The 18,678-nt window shown below is 42.7% G+C and overlaps 1 protein-coding gene across 2 annotated transcripts in view; it reads right to left on the reverse strand.

Annotated features, from left to right (window-relative positions):
• cpne5b (copine Vb) overlaps nucleotides 1-18,678 on the reverse strand; it is a 113,316-nt gene that overhangs the window by 17,755 nt on the left and 76,883 nt on the right. For both annotated transcript variants that reach the window (XM_078283499.1, XM_078283498.1), the window contains 4 exons: nucleotides 9,588-9,691; nucleotides 7,898-8,002; nucleotides 1,843-1,884; nucleotides 1,464-1,539 (listed from right to left, as the gene is read on the reverse strand). In XM_078283499.1, the coding sequence (XP_078139625.1) occupies nucleotides 1,464-1,539; nucleotides 1,843-1,884; nucleotides 7,898-8,002; nucleotides 9,588-9,691 (327 nt within the window). The remainder of the gene's footprint in view (nucleotides 1-1,463; nucleotides 1,540-1,842; nucleotides 1,885-7,897; nucleotides 8,003-9,587; nucleotides 9,692-18,678) is intronic.

Below are 18,678 nucleotides of genomic sequence, written 5' to 3' on the forward strand. Positions count from 1 at the left end.
AACAGAAGTGGAAAGATGGAAGGTGAGAAAGGGTCTGTATGTGCATGAGCTAACAGAGGCACGTGCACATGGCGTTGGAGATAGCATGGCTAGCTCGTGAACGCCTAATAATGAACGATAATATAAACTTGTATTATCTTGTTCATGGCTGTGAGTTTTTAGTAGGAAGCTTGAATGCACTTAGGCAGGTCACACTATTACAAGGGAGAAGATTGAGAATTCAAGATGAATCTCAGTTACAATAAATCGATGCGCAAGAGAGGCTTAAGGTGCAAGAATTACATTTAGTTTACCAGTATTCTATCGGCCAGAGAACAAGAGCGAAATGTCAATCTGGAGACCAAAGACGTCTCAGCTCATTACCCCAATTCTCTATGGCTGCTAGGCATGAAAGTGACAGCACCTAATTTAACATGGAAGGATGGCAATTTGTCTGACACATCGAAGAACCTGCTGATGCAAAAACTAAAGGGCCTTTCAGTCACACTGGGAGGCAGTGACGAATCAACAGTACCATATAATGGAGCTGACGTTCAAAAGACAGGTATTTGTCTTAAGATTTAAGGCCACAACCCACAGAGGCAGAGCTCATGGGTATGGAAATGTCCTCCTTTTCGTAAGAGTCTAACCTTTTGTCTTTAAAAGTAGATCTCTGACAAGTGTTTATCTTCAACAGCAGGATAACCATTCATGAAAATTGCCCATATGACATTACATCTCCTGAAAACTTTAAATCCCATCTAAAATCTGTCACAGAGCTCTCATCATACAATCAACTTTGTAACCCCACAAAATAAACAAAGCAATTTCAATAAGCCTAGAGCATGCCTAAGTAATTTTTCAAGTTTTACAGATCAATCTTGGAATCTGTAATGAGACATATTTTAATGAGTTGTATTTGCAATTCGCATAGAGAGAGGTATTGTGTGCCATTAAGAGACACAGTAAGCCATCCCATGAGAAATAGTGAGAAATAATAATTCCAAATCCCTGGATTGTTCTCCTATTAATCCTGTTTTATGCTGCTGCTAATAGCTCAATTTCTATGTATGTCAGCATCCAGGTGATTATAGTGGCAAAACAATTCTTGGGTCTAGAAAAGGAGAACATTAACAGAAAAAAATCATTGGATACATAACCACTGGGGAGAAGTAGGGAGAGGCAAATACAAAAACAAATGCCCTTTTTTTTTGCTTGATGTGGTTTTCTGATGTGGCTCTCAGGTGTTAAAATGGCTTTTCTAATCCTTGAATAAATGGGTTTGTGTGCTGAAGGACCGGAGGATATCTGTGGAAAGGAATGTGCTAAAGTAAAACAGAGCAACGGTGATGTCAGAAGTAGAAATGTCACTGGTGTCAGAAGCGGGATCCAAGAGACCTATATGGATTACAGATCTCAGGAGCCTCAGTGTAGGAACCTGGAGACTTGATGTTCACACTGTTATTCACACCTGAATTACTCACCTCATACACGTTGAACTGGCTCTGCCCCCGGGCGAGCTCTCGGTAGCTGGTCGTGAACTCCCCAATGAAGTCATGGCTGGGACAGAGAACAGAGGGAAAGAAACACCAGTGAATGTGGAATAATATCACGAACAAACAGGCCAGCAGTTGTGACAATTTGGAATATCATAACGGGAAATGATCTGTCCCTGAGTGAGTGCCTCAGAAAAACTGTAAGCTAAAACTCAGTTTGGTTTCAAAATCACATTTCTTTCCAATTTTCATGATTTTTTTATTTTATACCTTTACATTTAATGCTATATAAATTTGCCTTACACAGATTTCTCAACTCAATAGCAATAGTCTCAATTGCAATTGCTCAATTGGCTGTCACACTCACCTGCCATCTCTGTCCCAATCGTACACCTCCACCTTGATTGTTCTGAAAAAAATCACACATGCACGCACACGCACACACACAGACACACACACACACACACACACACACACACAGATTACATTTTAAAGCAACATGACAGTGGTTTGGGGTATGATAATGATACCATCTGACAGATGTCTTACCAAAAGTCTCCTTATTTAGCACACACACACACACACACACACACACACACACACACACACTCACATGCACACGTAAGGCTAAAAATGCCCAATCTGGATTGAGTCACCCATCCAGAAGGAACTCACTTAAAGAAAGAACATAACCTGGGGCAACTGCTGTTTTAACGTGGCCCTGTTCTCCTCCAAACAAGATGGAGAGGAATGATACCTAGCCTCATTGCTCTCTCTGGTAATGAGGAAAAATAAGCACACTCCTCTGCAACAACCTCATCAGCCTTGTTAAGGATTTTCAACTTAACAAGGAAGCTAGACAACATCAACAGGTGCTGAACAAAGTCTGTGCTGCTGTTTAATTTCAAGCCTTGGTGCTTTTGCGTTTTCAGTGCCAAACAAACAAGGCTCATCATTATCGAGCGCTGTGAGGAAAACCAACATTAATTAGCTATTAAGAAGAGAGATATTTTTTGCTAGTAGAGCCCAAGTGTTACTGATTTTGAATTCGGTGTGTCAATGACTGAAGGATTTTAAGGGTTGAGTGGACTTTAATAAAAATCCCAAAAGTGTACCACAAATCAAAGATATCTTAAGAAATTATAGATATCTTTAAATATTATATCAGATATCTAGAAACCATAGATATCTTCAAATATCTATGATTCATGATTATATCTTAAGCATGGATTGCAAAGTGCTTTTGAATGTATTTTGAGGGAACCCCATTTTGGTCGTAAGCATAAGCTGGGATACATGACAGCTTTAGAGGCTTTGCAGCTGGTTCTATTTTGGGAGATGAAGATTCAACTTGTATCAAGCACTCCCTCCAAAAAATTGGAACTTGCAAACTGCAGCGCATGCAAACTTCCAACGCTCAAAAGAACATCAGAAAAAGACACACTGAGTACAGGGATGACATTTTACATAAAACGCAGCAGAAACAATGTCCCTGCAGAGTGTAAAAACTTTTCTTGGCACTTTCATTCCTGAGTCACATTGATCTCACCCCCAAGCTTCCCCACTTCCTCTCAAGCAGCCTTGACACCAACCCAGATCCAAAGAAAATAGAAGCAAGAGGCACATCAGAGTCACTTTCCTGTCACCGAGGAATTGAAAGATGCCTGAAATAAGCCTAACTTCCTCGCTGCCACCTGGCCCCTGTCGCTCCACAGTGACAGTTTGTTCCTTTGAGGTTATCTTCAAGGCTGCAAGTTAGAGGGAAAATGTGCGAGTCACCAAGGTGGCAGAAACATGATGTTTCTCTTTCAGTGTGGGGAAAAGAGAGGGGATGAGTACAGGCTGGATAGATAGAACGAGATAGAACGGGAGAGAGAGAGAGAGAGAGAGAGAGAGAGAGAGACAGAGAGACAGAGAGAGAGAGAACATAGGGAAGAAAAGGGAGCGTGATGGTAAACGTACCCTGCAGGCCCTTGTCAATCATCCTTCCCCCCCTGACCGATCTCCATGCAGGAACAAACCTAGTGCTCGACCTAAGACAAGCAGCGCAGTTTCTCTACACCCCAGGTTAAACCCATATAGGAGCAGGAAGCTGTCACCATGCGGGCTCAAAGCATTTGCCGTCATTTCACTTCAATTCACTGTATCATAATTTACAATTGCATCAAAGGACTCGGTTCCTCAGATCCTTGAGTGGCCCATTGAACTCTCCGAACAATATGCACTCCAAAACTAATCTGCCACAGAGATCTTCAGCTACTATTCTGAGGCACCTTTAATGAACATGACTCATCTTCAGTAATAGAGGCGCATATGATTCATGGAAAAAAAAAAAAAAAAAAAAAAAGCAGAGTGCATTTGACACGGAACAATTCTTCAGCGGCAATTACATAGATCTGTCTGTGATCTTTTGCCAGAGACGGAAATAGACAGTCAGCCTTGCATGTTAATGAAAGGCAGAATTGATTCTTTTGATGTCTTTAATGAAACATCTACATTAAAATAAGTTAGAAGAAGAAATGCCACCTCCACAGAGGGAAAAAAAAGAGATATACAGTATACAGAGAGAGAGAGAGCGAGAGAGAGAGAGAGAGAGAGAGAGAGGAAATCAAAACATTTTTTTTTCACAGCAACCTGTACTGGTTGCACTTTCCATTTCCTCCTCTCTTTTCATCCCTTTACTTCACAGTCACTCATCCTCCTCTCCTACGCTCTCTCATCTGAACTGGGCCGTTCGACACACAAGGGACTTTTTCTGTTTTTCCTTCTGTGTAACACTTGCTGCCTGTTAGTCCCTCTCTCCTCTAATCTTCCCACTCTCTCCTCTCCTTGTCTCTCCTCACTCCCTCTCTTCTCTTCGCCTATTGCTGTCGCCACTTTGCTCTCCTCGCCTTTCTTCTCCTCTCCTCTCCTTTGCCAAAAACTAGTGAGAATGCTTTTACCACCAGACCAAGAGTATTTGCCAAGGTAAAACTATGCAAGCTAAGTGCAAGGACACTTCAGTTAATAATTGCCTCTGCCAACAAAGTTAGGAGGAGACTGTGTTTGTCACCTCTGTCTGTTTGTTGGCATAGTATCACAAAAAGTTACAGATGGATGGAAATTGTGGGAAGCATATGCATTTAGCATGTGGACTCCTTGGTGATTTACATGTGCTAGAAGAGTCTCAAAAGTATCCACAGAAATAGATGAAGATTCACAAATATATTCACATCCAAACATGTGCAACTTGCCAATTCACAAATAATTTTAAGGACTTTGAATATGGTTAAGTTATGCAAATGGACATTTGTGTGAAAATATTAAACTACATATATTTTAAAAATGTTAGTGTTCATATACAAATAGTGATATATTCATTCAATTATATACACTTTCAAATTGTGTATTACAGATACAGATAATTCTGCATTTATTTGTGCAATGTGTTTTAAACGTGGTGTCTGAGATGTGAGAGATATGAGAGTGAGTCATTGTGTGACATTTGGTTTGCGTCCCTTATGAGACTGGTTGATCTTCATACTGTTGTTGAAAACAATCACTGCAGTGACAGGGAAGTAAGTTACAGAATGAGATGAGGAAATAAGTAGAAAATTCAGCACCTCTAGTCAATGAGTTATTTGATAAGACAGAGGATGAGAGAGGCTGGACAACCTGAAATATGCCAACTGCATAACACAAGTTGCTCCCTTGAAAAATTCATATTTCAAAAGCATAAAGTTGTGCAATTTGCTCTCGATCACCACAAAAAATAAGAAAAACGAACTGGCTCTGTGTTGGACTTAAGACATACTGGGATACTTTGATGATTGCATTTTTATTTATCTGACCTTTGTTAAACAGTGTTTGTCACATTGAGTCTGACTCAAGATCCTTCGTAAGAATAATAAACTCATCAACAAACAAGACCAGCTCTTTGAGTTTGAAATCATTTTGCAATTAGTTCCAAGCAGAGGGAGTAGAGTACATGAAAGACTTAACTTAATTGGTTTGGACATTAGAGGCCGAGGGTAAAAACAATTACTGTGATTGTAAAGAGTACTTTACATCAAGCTTTCAAGAGATGTAAGAGCACAAATAATAAGGAAGCAAATCCAGAATAAAGTCAATGCAAATACAAATAGAGTCTATGAGTGGACAGGGCAGGTCAATCACCCCAAACAAACAAAGTGCAACGACCAGTCTTTACATTCAGCCCCATGGCACACATGATGCATACATACACAGACAGGGACTTTCATTGTTCAAGGATATGAGACTGAGTCGCTGAGGGAGACAAATGAATTGAGATGCCACACTGGATTTTCCATCAGGTAACTTCTGCCTGTTGATGGATTCAAAAATAATTTCAAAGATCAAAAGTACTGATTGCCTTAGGAGCCATGCTTGCTGGGTATATTCAGCTTGTATGATACTATCCCCTCTCAGAGGTTTTCCCTATAAATAAATAATTAAATAGATAGACGCCCCATCCCCCACATAGAAATATGGATACAAACACATGCACACACACACTGTTTATTCTTCACCCACGCACAAGTATAGAACCTGTTAATAGTGCTGTCTTGGTGATATCTCAAGACAGGCAGTGTTTCCAGGCCGTATTTCAGCTCTTTGCCTGTCACATTTCATTATGCTCCCTGTGTGTGTGTGTGTGTGTGTGTGTGTGTGTGTGTGTGCTTGTGTGTGCACGTGTGTGTGCACGTGTGTGTTTGCATGGCACAGGGGCATTTCAGGAAGTGCCTCTGATGTACCGCTCAGTCCCTTGTGTTTGATTGGCTCTGACAGGGTAGTGACCCCGTCTTGAGCTGATATGTGATTGGCTGGCTGACACCATTTCACCCAATACTTCCCACTTGCCCGAGGCCCTCTGGAGGCAACCCCATCAGCATCGCTCTGTCCCTGTCTGTCTGTCTGTCTGTCTGTCTGTCTGTCTGTCTGTCTGTCTGTCTGTCTGTGTCTATCTGTCTGTCTGTCTGTCTGTCTGTCTGTCTGTCTGTCTGTCTGTCTGTCTGTCTGTGTCTATCTGTCTGTCTGTCTGTCTGTCTGTCTGTCTGTCTCTCTCTGTCTGTCTGTCTGTCTGTCTGTCTGTGCCTATCTGTCTGTCTGTCTGTCTGTCTGTCTGTCTGTGTCTGTCTGTCTGTCTGTCTGTCTCTGTCTGTCTGTCTGTCTGTTTCTCTCTCTTCTCAGTTCATTGCAGGTTCTCAGCATTCTCAGCAATTACAATTAGAACTAGATTGTGCAGCAGAACTAGTCTGCATACAAACAAGAGATACAACAGACGCTTTTGTGTGAGAGAGAGAGAGAGAGAGAGAGAGAGAGAGCAAGTAATACCCCTCAAATTGAGGGAGTGATAAGTCACATGCAATAGTCTCCCCAGAACTGTAATCTGTCTCTCATTCCATTTCCATCTTCATTCTTTCTCCCCCGCCTTATGATTTCACCTCTTTTCTTCCCAAGTCTCTCATTGAAATGAGACGCAGACAGATAAGCTTATTTGTTCTTTCTACAGAGAAACAGAAGTTCCCTCAAACACAATACATCTACATTAATTGTGTGCCAACTGGGATGAGCCACCTGTCATTAGCTAGCACTGTAATCCAGAGTGTTTTTCAAGAGGAGTATAAAAGCAGGAGTATATAAGAGCAATAATGGAAGAGCAAATGTATAATTTTATTTGTTTACTTTTATTTGTTTAATTCATTCATTCATTCATTTGTCCATCCATTAATTTACATGCTCTCTATCATAAACCATTTTACCAATCTCCTACCTTTTTTTTTTTTTGCAGCCATTGATTCACACACTCCCATCTCTAAACCTAAGTGGTATAATGGTATATCACTCAGATATTATCTCTAAAGGGGATTGTGGTGATAAGAGGAAAGCCAAGAGGAGACCAGTGGAGATAAGGAGAGGCTCATAATGTGGCACCCATGCTATTCCAGAAACAATCAATAAAGAGGGACGTCCTTAGCAACATGGCTGCTTTGAAATAATGTGATAGTAGAGAGGATAGGAGGCTTAGCAGCATTTTGAACCGGCATCGATTTCTACTGGTTAAAGACATCGATGCTTGGGGTGTAGTAATGGCTGTCATCAGTACGCTGTTTGTCACCCGATGGGATTCTGATAAAGGCCATGAAGGGTTGAGCGGTCAATAGATTGAGCCAACAGAAATCAATGATGCCCCAAGACGTCAATGTGAACCGCATGATTAACTGTTCAGGGAGTGCGCCTATGTGTGCAAGTGTGTGTGCGCAGGGGTGTCGGACTATGGTAAAGGTTGAAATGAGGGGTGGAACAGAGGTGACAGATAGAGCGGAGTGCAGCAGTGGGAGGAAGAAGATCAGATAGCGGCTGAGGGGATGAGACAGCGGAGGCCACAGGGGAGTGGAGAACAGAGGGAGGCTGAAGTGTACCTGTCGTAGTCTCCGTTGCAGAGCGCTCGCACTGGGATGGTGAAAGACTGCCACACTGGATTCAACGTGTTCTTCACCACCTCTGTTTTATGGCAGATAGTAAACCTGGGGGAGCAGAGGAGGAGGGAGGTTAGGGTAGAGGTGGAGAGAGTGTGCGTGTGTCAGACAAGAACGAAAGGGAAAAAAACGGCAGAGAAAGAAAATTGATTATTAATTGTTTATTATGCAAACCAGAGAGATGAAATAGGCAAACAAGGGGAGGGGCAGTGGATTGAAGAGACAGAGGCTGCAAGAAAAAGAGAATGCCTAAGCACACAATGAAAGCAGAGTCTATTAAAGCGAGGCTGCACCCGGTTTTGTTTACTGTCTGGCCTGTTTCCCAGCTGTATTGTGTTTTAGACCACAGAGAATAATTTAATAATTCAGTCTGACTTTTAAATCCTTTCCCTTGACCACACGTGTTACAATGATTTGCATATGGCTTGCTCGCTCTGATACCTGAAGCTTTTGACAGTGCAGAGCCACAAGAATTCATATCAAATACCCCCAAATATCTGCTTAAAAAGCAACGCGTATCCCTTTTTTTTTGTTATCCAAAGCCATGGATTACTCGTGCCCCACTAAGTGCCACAGGCCATTTAAAACCCTGTGAGTCCTTTAGCCACACTGCACACTAATTTGTACCCCCCTCTGGCACCAACAGCAGATACTTTTAGCACGTCTGTGGGGATCCATTTCCCACCCTGTTCTGTATAAAAAAATACTGAGAAAAGCTAGCAGACAACTAACGAAGCACTTGCTGAAGCATCTCTGGCTAAATAGGGCTGACGCTGCCACAACTGCGCTGCCCCATGGGAGGCTGAACAGCACTCTGGGATAGAGCGAGGAGATGGGAAGGTGTTATCCACTCCTACGTGGTTTTCTTCAGAGACTGACAGTGTTTTTCATGCTGATGGTAAATGCAAATTCTGTTTTTTTCTGTTGGTATGCTTTTTACATTAATTGTGTCTCTTTCCTATTTGCTCTCCTGGAGTCATTCATGTAAGACAGAGTCATGGGGGTTGCGGTTGTGTTGTACTTGCCTCTGCATGCAGCCCCTTAAGTGGTGCATGCTACCACTGCAAGAGAGAGTAACTAGGAACTGCTGCAGCTCTCCTCTCTCTCTCCTACGTCAGTCTCAACCCTCTCTCTTCCTCAGTCATGAATACCACAAATACTTACACTGTTCCTGTAAACCCTTACACCCTTTTCCTTTCCTCACCTATTCTTTCGCGCCCTCTCTTTCTCTCACCGTCTCTCTCTCCCAGTCGATTCCCTTTGAAACAGCGAGTTTTTCTTATTTATTCTGATGGATGCCACATTTTAAAAAGCATATTTTTCTCATGTCCCAAAATTGATTTTGAGGCTGCCATGTAAGATGCTTTAATGGAATTTATCCTGCTTTTAGAGAGGTAAGCTAATAGCTGACAGTGTTATCTTACCTTGCAACTGACTTGGGGAAGCTTTGTTAAGAGAACATAACTTGAAGTGTAGCTTTTGATACTAGTTACTCCACTGTACCTGGGGTGCATCTCAGTGGAATATTTGCATCCCAAGGGGCTTCCTCACACAGCCGCCCGTTGGCAGCACCGGCCTGCAGCTACCTTCAAAACACTTGGAAAGTGAAAAGAGAATCACATCAAACACTCACGTTCCGTCTTCGTTGCTTCTGTAGAAGACCATGAAAGGGTCCGACTTGCCAAAGAAGTCCTTCTTGTCCAGCTTGTTGGCACAGAACTGCATAGTGGCGCTGTCCTGCAGGGATGCATGGAGGAGATGTGGGGAGAGAGGGGGGAGATGGGGTGGGGGTGGGGGTGGGGGGGCAGGAGGGGGGGATCATAAGCACTTTGTGATGAAAGGCTGGATGATATTATTTATGCCGTCCTATTTCTCTTCTCTTCCCCTACTTCTCCTCTTTTATCTCCACAGCTTACAGTGGGACAGCAGATGGAGGCAGCTGTCTGTGCATCACACAATGTGATAATGAATATTGCATTATTATGAGATGCAACTCCAACTAATGAAATGTCTCTTTTCATCTCACAGACAGACTTACAGTGTTTGTGTTTGCGTGTGTGTGTGTGTGTGTGTCTGTGTGTGTGTGTTTATTTGCCCTTATGTATGTCTGGGCATATTGTGAATATCTTATTTTTCACAGAGGAATATGGGATCTCATTATATGTGAGCGAATCAGTCACTCTGGGAGAAGTGCACACACACACACACACACACACACACACACACACACACACACTGCTGCAATAATGATTTATAAACCAGCTGCACTCACAACTAGCCTTCTCAGGAGGAAACTCTGTGATGTTACACTACATTTGCTCTGAACTGTGCCTTCTAAGCACATGTACATTAAAAAGGATTTTGAGAAGTCTGAAATGAATGTGACCATCTTCCTAGAGATATTTCACATAAACAATTTCTTTTTGATGTTCTAAATGTTTTCTTTGTCCACCACAATCTACTTCATTCGTTCTCCCAATTAGTATACCTCAGAATAGTCCCTTTTATCCCATGTTTATAATGCATGACTTGGATCCTCCTGGATTACTTATGAAGCTTTTCCGCATGGGAATCGTGAGGATGTCAGATGGCATGTAAGGAACAGACAAGAATGATGGGAGGGTGTAATTACTTTGATCATACAGATAAAGGGGTGGGGGGGTGGGGTTAGCACGCACACACACACACACACACACACACACACACAGACACACACACAAACACTTTGGAGGCCCAACCCAGCCCTTATGTTAAAGGATTTGTTGAATTGAAAGATTTGCACCTATTACTGTCATTACACTAACTCAAATTTGCTATATTCGCATCATTATTATAGTAGCCTAGCCTCACTTATTGTGGATTAGCACTCAATGGTCTTACTTCTGATGAATTTTGGTAGTTATTTTATTATTTATATGTTATATCAGAATCTGCATGATTCAACATAATTTAACATCAATTTAACACCACCGTTAATAGCTTACTTAGCCTATCAAAAGGTTTAGTGGTGGTGTGTGTAGGACCCAATGTTCTGTCCATTGCCCGCCCAACCCCGCCACCACCCCCCTACCACTCCCCCCTACCAACCCCCCTACCACCCGCCCTTATTGGAAAGAGAAAGTAGGGTTCAGAGCTTTGTATGCCATCACATTAGAGAAAGCTAACATTTAAGAAAAAGTGTTCCTCAAGATTTTCAAGCACTGCACTCGAAGGTTGGGGTATGGTTGTGTTATGATGTTGTTATGTGTGTGTGTGTGTGTGTGTGTGTGTGTGTGTGTAGGTGTGTGTGTGTGTGTGTGGTTGTGAACATGTGGCTGGTTGTTGTTTCAGTCTGTGCTCTGTGTTGTGTGAATGGCACCTGTTCACATGCTCTCTGTCTAGGAGCATTGGCAGCCAGCCTACACTCTAGCTTTATCTGTAAACACAGCCTAATGGGGGCCACCAGTAGTGTGTGCGCATGCATGTGCGTGTGTGTGTGTGTGTGTGTGTGTGTGTGTGTGTGTGTGTGTGTGTGTGTGTGTGTGTGTGCGTGTGTGTGTGCGTGTGCATGCATTGCAATTCCAAACCATAGTACCACATCCTCCCACCAGCAGTCCTGCTAACATTAGTGCCAGCTGCTTACCAAGTCTAATTCTAGCATGAGTAACAGTCATCAAGCTAACTTCTTCTGATACCTGTCACAGCATCTGGAAAGCGTCAGATGCTTCAAGTGCATTTCAGCCTCAGAGAGACATCAGACACAAAGCACAGTTTCTGCTTTGGGCTTTTTTTGTTTGTGTTTGTCTAATATTTTATGATGGATGCTTTGTTTCTTGTTTTTGTCAAAACAACATGGTGATGCGTCCATGTTGTCCTCGATTAAAGCCCTAATCCAGAATTCATTTGATCGTAAAAGTATTCAAAATAGCAGGTCACTTAAATGTTTCCAAATTTTATAAACGTAAAATTACATCCTCAAAATGATGGTTTAAGCATACTATATGTAGGATTTTCAACCAGCATGTTCTGTGCCATTAAACACAACAATCATACAGTAGCTCTTCATGACCTGTTTTCTGTTGGAGACAACTACTACTCTGCTGTGTGGAAAATATAATTTACATGACCAGGTGATTTCAGAGAAAATCTGACATGAAAATCAGTTTCTTCCATATCCTTCCAAATAAATACAAGAGTCTGCTGATCGGGGCTGCTGTTTGTATCTTTGCATTTAATTGCTACGTTACATTATTTTATCATCATTAGTTTGGCAGCAATTTAGAAGAAAATAGTAGTACCTTTGAAAAACAAACTGTTTCCAAGGCTGACTTAGGACTATTGTGGATTCAAAGATAAACTCACACCAACCATGAAAAAACACCTTATATGCACCTCTAATAAATCAAACAGCAGATGCTGGTAGATTAATTCTGCCTGCAAACCAACTCTTTCTCTTTCTCTGTGGTACTCCCTCTCTCTCTCTTAAACAAGCCTGATCGTGCACTTTCTCCACCAGTTGTTCATCATGAAACCCAGTGCTTTTAGCAAACCCCAAATATAAATCACCCCCATGCCTGCTGTGGAGGCTTGTTTACTATCACCGCTCCCTCCTCTCGGCTCTTCCCTTGTGCTGCCAGTGTAGAGGTGGGGCCTGGCTTATCTCTGGGATATGGGCTGGAGCTAATCTCTGAAACACAGTGGGTTCATTATGTTAAGAGATGAGGTGCTAAAACAGTGGATTGTTGTTGTTGTTGCAGCCCGAGGCCTTACACTGGACAGCCTTGGCGCTGCTAATGACGGCATAATAGCTTTTTAATGTTGCAGCTCGCACCTTGTGTCTGGGTGTGTGCCGAGCGGCAAATCAGCAGAGTGCGTGAGATCACGAGTGCGACAGACTGTGTGTGAGCGAGCGTGCAAGTGTTTATGTGCACATATGCCAGTGCGTGTTTTAATTCCTGTTCGAATGTGTGTATGTATTTTACCATACTGGCCTCTGTGTCATTATCACACACAGCCAGACGCCGTGCAGTGTGCTCCCCCACACACTGAGCACATCCACTCCACCGCAACTTTATCAGTATTCCTGCCCTCACCCTGAGGACACACACACGCACACACACACACACACACACGCTGACATACACACGGATGCCTGCCATTTCACACTCCTCTTGCACAGAGGATCAGAGCTCTTCAGTCATTTCTCTCTCTCTCTCTCTCTCTCTCTCTCTCTCTCTCTCTCTCTCTCTCTCTCTCTCTCTCTCTCTCTCTCTCTCTCACTCAATTTCTTTCTTTTACTCTCTCTTTCTCTGTCTCACACACACTCCTATCCTCATGAGTAATGTTGGTCAGTGGTTGAATGTTAATGTGTTCTGAACAGGTGAAAGTAATGATACTTAGCAACAGATTTCATTTATTCTCTCTGTCGCTTTCCGTCTTGCTTCCCTGACCACCAGCTTTGTGTGTGTGTGTGTGTGTGTGTGTGTGTGTGTGTGTGTGTGTGTGTGTGTGTGTAGCTGTGTGTGTATGTGTCTCTTATGAGTGTTTCAACAAGTCCCTACAAAACAAACCCTGTGGGTGTAAAGACAAATCACCACCACAGTCAGGGTGTCAATGTCTTTCTGCACATGAAAGTGGTTTTTAGAACAAAACCATGTATTTTGAGTTTGGACTGTCTGGTTTGCAGCACATATAAACTTTACAAAACTGCCTCACTGTTCTCTGTGATAACACACGCGCGCACACACACACACACACACACACCCAAATGCACAGTCTCTCTCTGCTGCCCCACTACACTACAGTGTTATTGAGGGTTAAACTAACAAGAGTTATAGTGTTATAGTTATATAGCCTTCAGCAGGCAGACAGCAGCACAGTAGCAATTCTTCACTCCTCTTCCTCTGGGCTCTGGGCTGTTTCACACACACATACAACCATATTCACACATACACCCATGGGCTCTGTGCATACATACACACACATACACACACACACACACAGGCCATGTGCACACAAACTGAACACAGGCACACACACATGCACAGCCTATCCAATGAGTTTATCCTGGCTCTTCTTTGTCTGTAATCCCAGCATTGCAATGAATTAAAAAAGTGACTAGGTGAGATTATTCATACATTAAATTTATCATGGATATTGCGTCCTATACCTTTTAAGATATGTTGTACGGACCTGGCAGGAGTGCTGTGCATTCTCCTGCTGACAGTATTTGTTTGTGCAGCATTAATTTACTCAAGTGCCCTAAATGGAGATTAGCTTGTTGTGTTTCCTTCCCACCCACGCCATCCATGATCATATCATGTCAAAACTAGCCAAGAGACCTTGTTTACCCATCGTTGGTCACAACAATATTGCTTACTACACGCGTTGATTAATTGGAAGTAAATTGATCGTGGTTAGTAGTACATGATCACATTTATGCTTAAATCACCCAAGAGTATATGATGAGAGACTTAAGCAATTTTTTTCTGCTTTGGTATTATATCTCACATTGGGGTTTTTTTGTATCGCCCTTTATTTAAGATAGCTAGCAAGCAATAATCAGGTAGCATTACTCAAAAATAAACAGAAAAAACTCAATAACATTACTTAAGAGCTTACCATCAACCCAATGGTGGATGCAACTTTTCTACAAGCATCTTTAAGAAGTTTATTCCTGTAATCTTTCAAATAAAAGTTGCAGAAAACTGAGAAGCTTTGAATGGCTGTCATAAACTTCCATTTTGTCCATTTTGCACTTGCCAGGTGGAATTATTGCTCATAAAATGACGTCACATCAGTAGGGAATCAAGGAAGCGTGGAAATCTGATTGGCTGCTGATGGCTGATGACCGCCAAAAGTTCAGCTGTGGCCAACTTTTCTCAGCTGACAAGCTTGTTGACTGTCTACACGTCAGCTGAGTTTCCCCGGTCGCTCAGCTGTATAGGGCATTAATGGACTTCCACTGACTTGCTGATCATGTTGCTTGCGGTGCGATCGCAGGTTTAGGTTTTCGAACTGGCAGAATTTGGCAACGCTGCTGTTCTCTGTGCCAGTGAGCAGAAGGGCACACCAGGAAACCTCCACAGAGCTAATAGGCACATAAAAGCATTTATGATGATGGAATGTGTTGGGGGTATTAAATATGCATCTGTTCCTGCCTCATTAAGGTTCTGTGGCACGAACATATACCCTCATTAAGGCCTGTGATCAACAGCCAATTGCTAATATGGGGAGAATCAGAGTATCAATATTTAAAGAGGGGGCAGGGTAGGTGGAGACACACTCACACCCTCTCAAGGGAATAATCGAGGAATGGTAGTGGCAGGGAGAAGAAGAATGTGTCTGTGTGTGTGTGTGTGTGTGTGTGTGTGTGTGTGTGTGTGAGTATGGTTGTGCATGTATCACTGCAGCAAGAGAAACAGTTACACTAATGAAGCCAGAAGAGAGGGGGAAGACAAGAAGAGGGTAGAGGTACTGTATAGTGCAGGGGTCAAACAAATGCATTTACATTATAATGTCTCAGTATGCATATGTCATACATATTGTTTTTGTAACAGGGATTCTTTTGGGACCACATTGGGCAGAGAGTGAGAGGAAAAACAGCAGCACCATTCTAAAATGTCCAGTAGATTAATGTTTCATGGTCCTAACAGCTGCTTTAAACTCTGCAAGAAGAGTAACCACTTCCTTAAATACCAAATTGTTTTGAAGACAATTACACAAAGGGGATAGAGATGAAGATGAAGGCTTCCTCACCCATCTCTGTCCAAGCTTCAGAGATTACTGACTGAACTATTCTCCACTTGTCTGCAATGTCAATGCATAAACCCAAGGGAAGCTTTCGGCCTTATAAGTCGTGGTATACCTGCTGTGTCCACCTCGGCCCTGCCTTTACTGGCTATTTTTCTCCTTGTTCAGTATTGCATCAATGAACACATTTGTCCCTTGTGTGTGTGTGTGTGTGTGTGTGTGTGTGTGTGTGTGTGAGAGAGAGAGAGAGCGAGAGAGAGAGAGAGAGAGAGAGAGAGAGAGCATGCATATGTGTGCAGCAGTGTGTCTATGTCTTTAGGGGTTAACAAACATGGAACAAAGATAAATGGAAAAGACAGTGTAGTGGCTCAATTAAAGACCAGTGTGATGAAGTAGGGAGGCGAAACGAAGGAGAGGATGGATGAGACAAGAAAGGAGGACGTGATAAGCAATGGCCAACGGCTCCCCGCTGTGTGTGTATACAGTATGTGTGTGTGTGAGTGCATATGTGTACACACGTGCACACTCGCTAGATTTGTCGCTAGAAATGAAGAAATAAAGTTGCCAGGGGGGTCTGAAAAGTCGTTAAATCTAGTGACAAAGTCGCCAAGTTGGCAACAGTGCGCCAAGCCACGATTGTAGCATCAGTTGATCAGTTCTGAGTCAAAATCAGCACAGAAATGAACCATATCTATTCAAAACCAAGTCATAAGTTTAGAAACATAAACTGCCATTCACATAGCTGTGAATGGCAGCCCAAGAGCTAAGGACCACCACTATGGCCGCCAGAACAGTGTTGCCAACTATTGGCTGCTCAAAAAGTCGCTAGAAGTCACCAGATGATGTCATGCGCTAATTTGCATATCAATATACATGCTACAATCCCCGATCTCAGCAGAGAGAGGGGGGCTACGCTGTGTGTGGGAAGCGCTGTAATCATCAGACCTCTCTGGATTAGACAGGCAAGTAGCACAAAATGGGCATCAGCCGTGCCAATTTATCACCAAATGCTTTGGATTCAACACATTCACATTGTTCCCCATGATCAGAAAAAGACGCTAAATTTGTTGCTAATCGCTTCTGAGAAATAAAGTCACCAAGGGGGCAACTGTGCGCCAGAAGGAGCGTTAAGTCACCTGAAAGCCTGCTATAGGGAGATCAAGTCTGTCTCTGTGTTAACTAACTGAGAGGGAAAGAGAGAGTGTCTGTTTATGTGCAAGCCTTCCTAAACCTGGTTCATGCTTTCTGTGCATCTTGACACATGCAAGCTCCATATGAATGCAGATGTGCCGTCCACGCACATCATGCTTCTCATGCTACCTGTGGTACGCATATTCTCACGGCACGTTCTTGTGTTTTAAAAATTCAAATTTTTGTGTGGAAAGTGGTGTGTGCATACTTTTTGTCTGTGTGCATCATTTATACAGCTGGCAACAGTACTTTTTGTTGTAGAAAAATACATTTGTCCAAATCCCCCACCCTCTTTGATCAGCCAAACCTTGATGGAACTTTAGTGCCATCTGTGTTGTTTCAAACTTGGTTGTGTGTCAAATGCAGCCAATGCATCTTTTTGTCGGCTGCAGTTTATTTTGACGGCACGCACTCGGTGCCACATTTGTTTCCGAATGAAGCAAGAACCAGGCATGTTAATGTAGGTGTGTTTGTATGTAAATGAATATCAAGAAGGGTGTGAATGTGTGTGTGAGAGAAAGTGTGTGCATGTTTTTTTGTGTGTGTGTATGTGTGTGTTTGTGCTTGTGTGTGTGTTTATGTGTGTGTGTGTGTGTGTGTGTATGCTTGTCTGTGTGTTTGTGTGTGTGTGTGTGTGTGTGTGTGTGTGTCCCACAGGCTACAGAGGACAAGGTCAGGCAGGGCTGAGTTTTAATTAAGCAATGCTCAGTCTCACACAATCATCAGCCAAGCCGTTTTTTATGGCTGGGATCTGGTACACACCAAGTGTGAAATAATCCTCTATTGATTCACTTCTGTGTCTTTGTATCGCTTTCTCTCTAGCTCTCTCTCTGTCTCTCTCTCCCCCACACACGTACACACACTCACACGAACACACAAACACATTTATCTCTTTTTCTCTTCATCTTATCACTGCTCTTTGGCTCTTTCATTACGATTATGCCATTCTTTCATCCTCTCTTGCTCTCTCCCTCTTCCCTCTGCTCGCTCTGTGCATTTTGCTCTGTTGCACTCCCTTGCTTCTCAATATCCCTTCCTAATCTGTGAGCTGGGAGCTCAGTGAAGCATCCAAAGCTTTATGCCACAGTGTTAGATGAGGATAGGATGAGTTAAGGGGACAGGCGGCACTCACCCTATCATGTTTCTGGGCCATTTCATTAGACATGGGCCACTCAACAGAGTGATAGCAGCTGTTCTATCTGCTATGCTCTGAAGTGTGTGTGTGTGTGTGTGTGTGTGTGTGTGTGTGTCTGTGTGTGTGTGTGTGTGTGTGTGTCTGTGTGTGTGCATGCATGTGTGCGTGCATGTGTGATAGATAGGTAGATAGATAGATAGATAGATAGATAGATAGATAGATAGATAGATAGATAGATAGATAAAAGAGGCTCTGCCGTGTGTGTATATGAAAATAATTCTTGGCAAGCACCCAAGCTTTTGGCAAGCACCCTAATTATTCAGTGCCACAGCAGGCTTGGTCAGCAAGTGTAGTTCGAAGGAAAGGAGAGGAAAGTTGGGAGAGATGGAAAGGATTCTTTGAAAAAAATTAATAGTGGAAATTAGACAAAATGGTGTTATAAAGCGTTGCAGCATTTTTCAAAGGACATTTGGAGTGAATAGTGAGCAAGAATCCTGAGGCAATCTAAAATCCCAACCAAAAACTGAGCATTTTCACTTGGGCCTTACTATTTTGCTGCCAAGATGAGGTAGGCAAAATGAAGGCTATGCCCCCCTCCCCAAATCATCCAGCCTTTGCAATCCACTTTGTATCTGAAGTCTGTTTAACCATGGTTTTCTGACAGGGA

This window comes from Centroberyx gerrardi, chromosome 5, assembly GCF_048128805.1.
Source record: "Centroberyx gerrardi isolate f3 chromosome 5, fCenGer3.hap1.cur.20231027, whole genome shotgun sequence".
Taxonomy (NCBI): Eukaryota; Metazoa; Chordata; class Actinopteri; order Beryciformes; family Berycidae; genus Centroberyx; species Centroberyx gerrardi.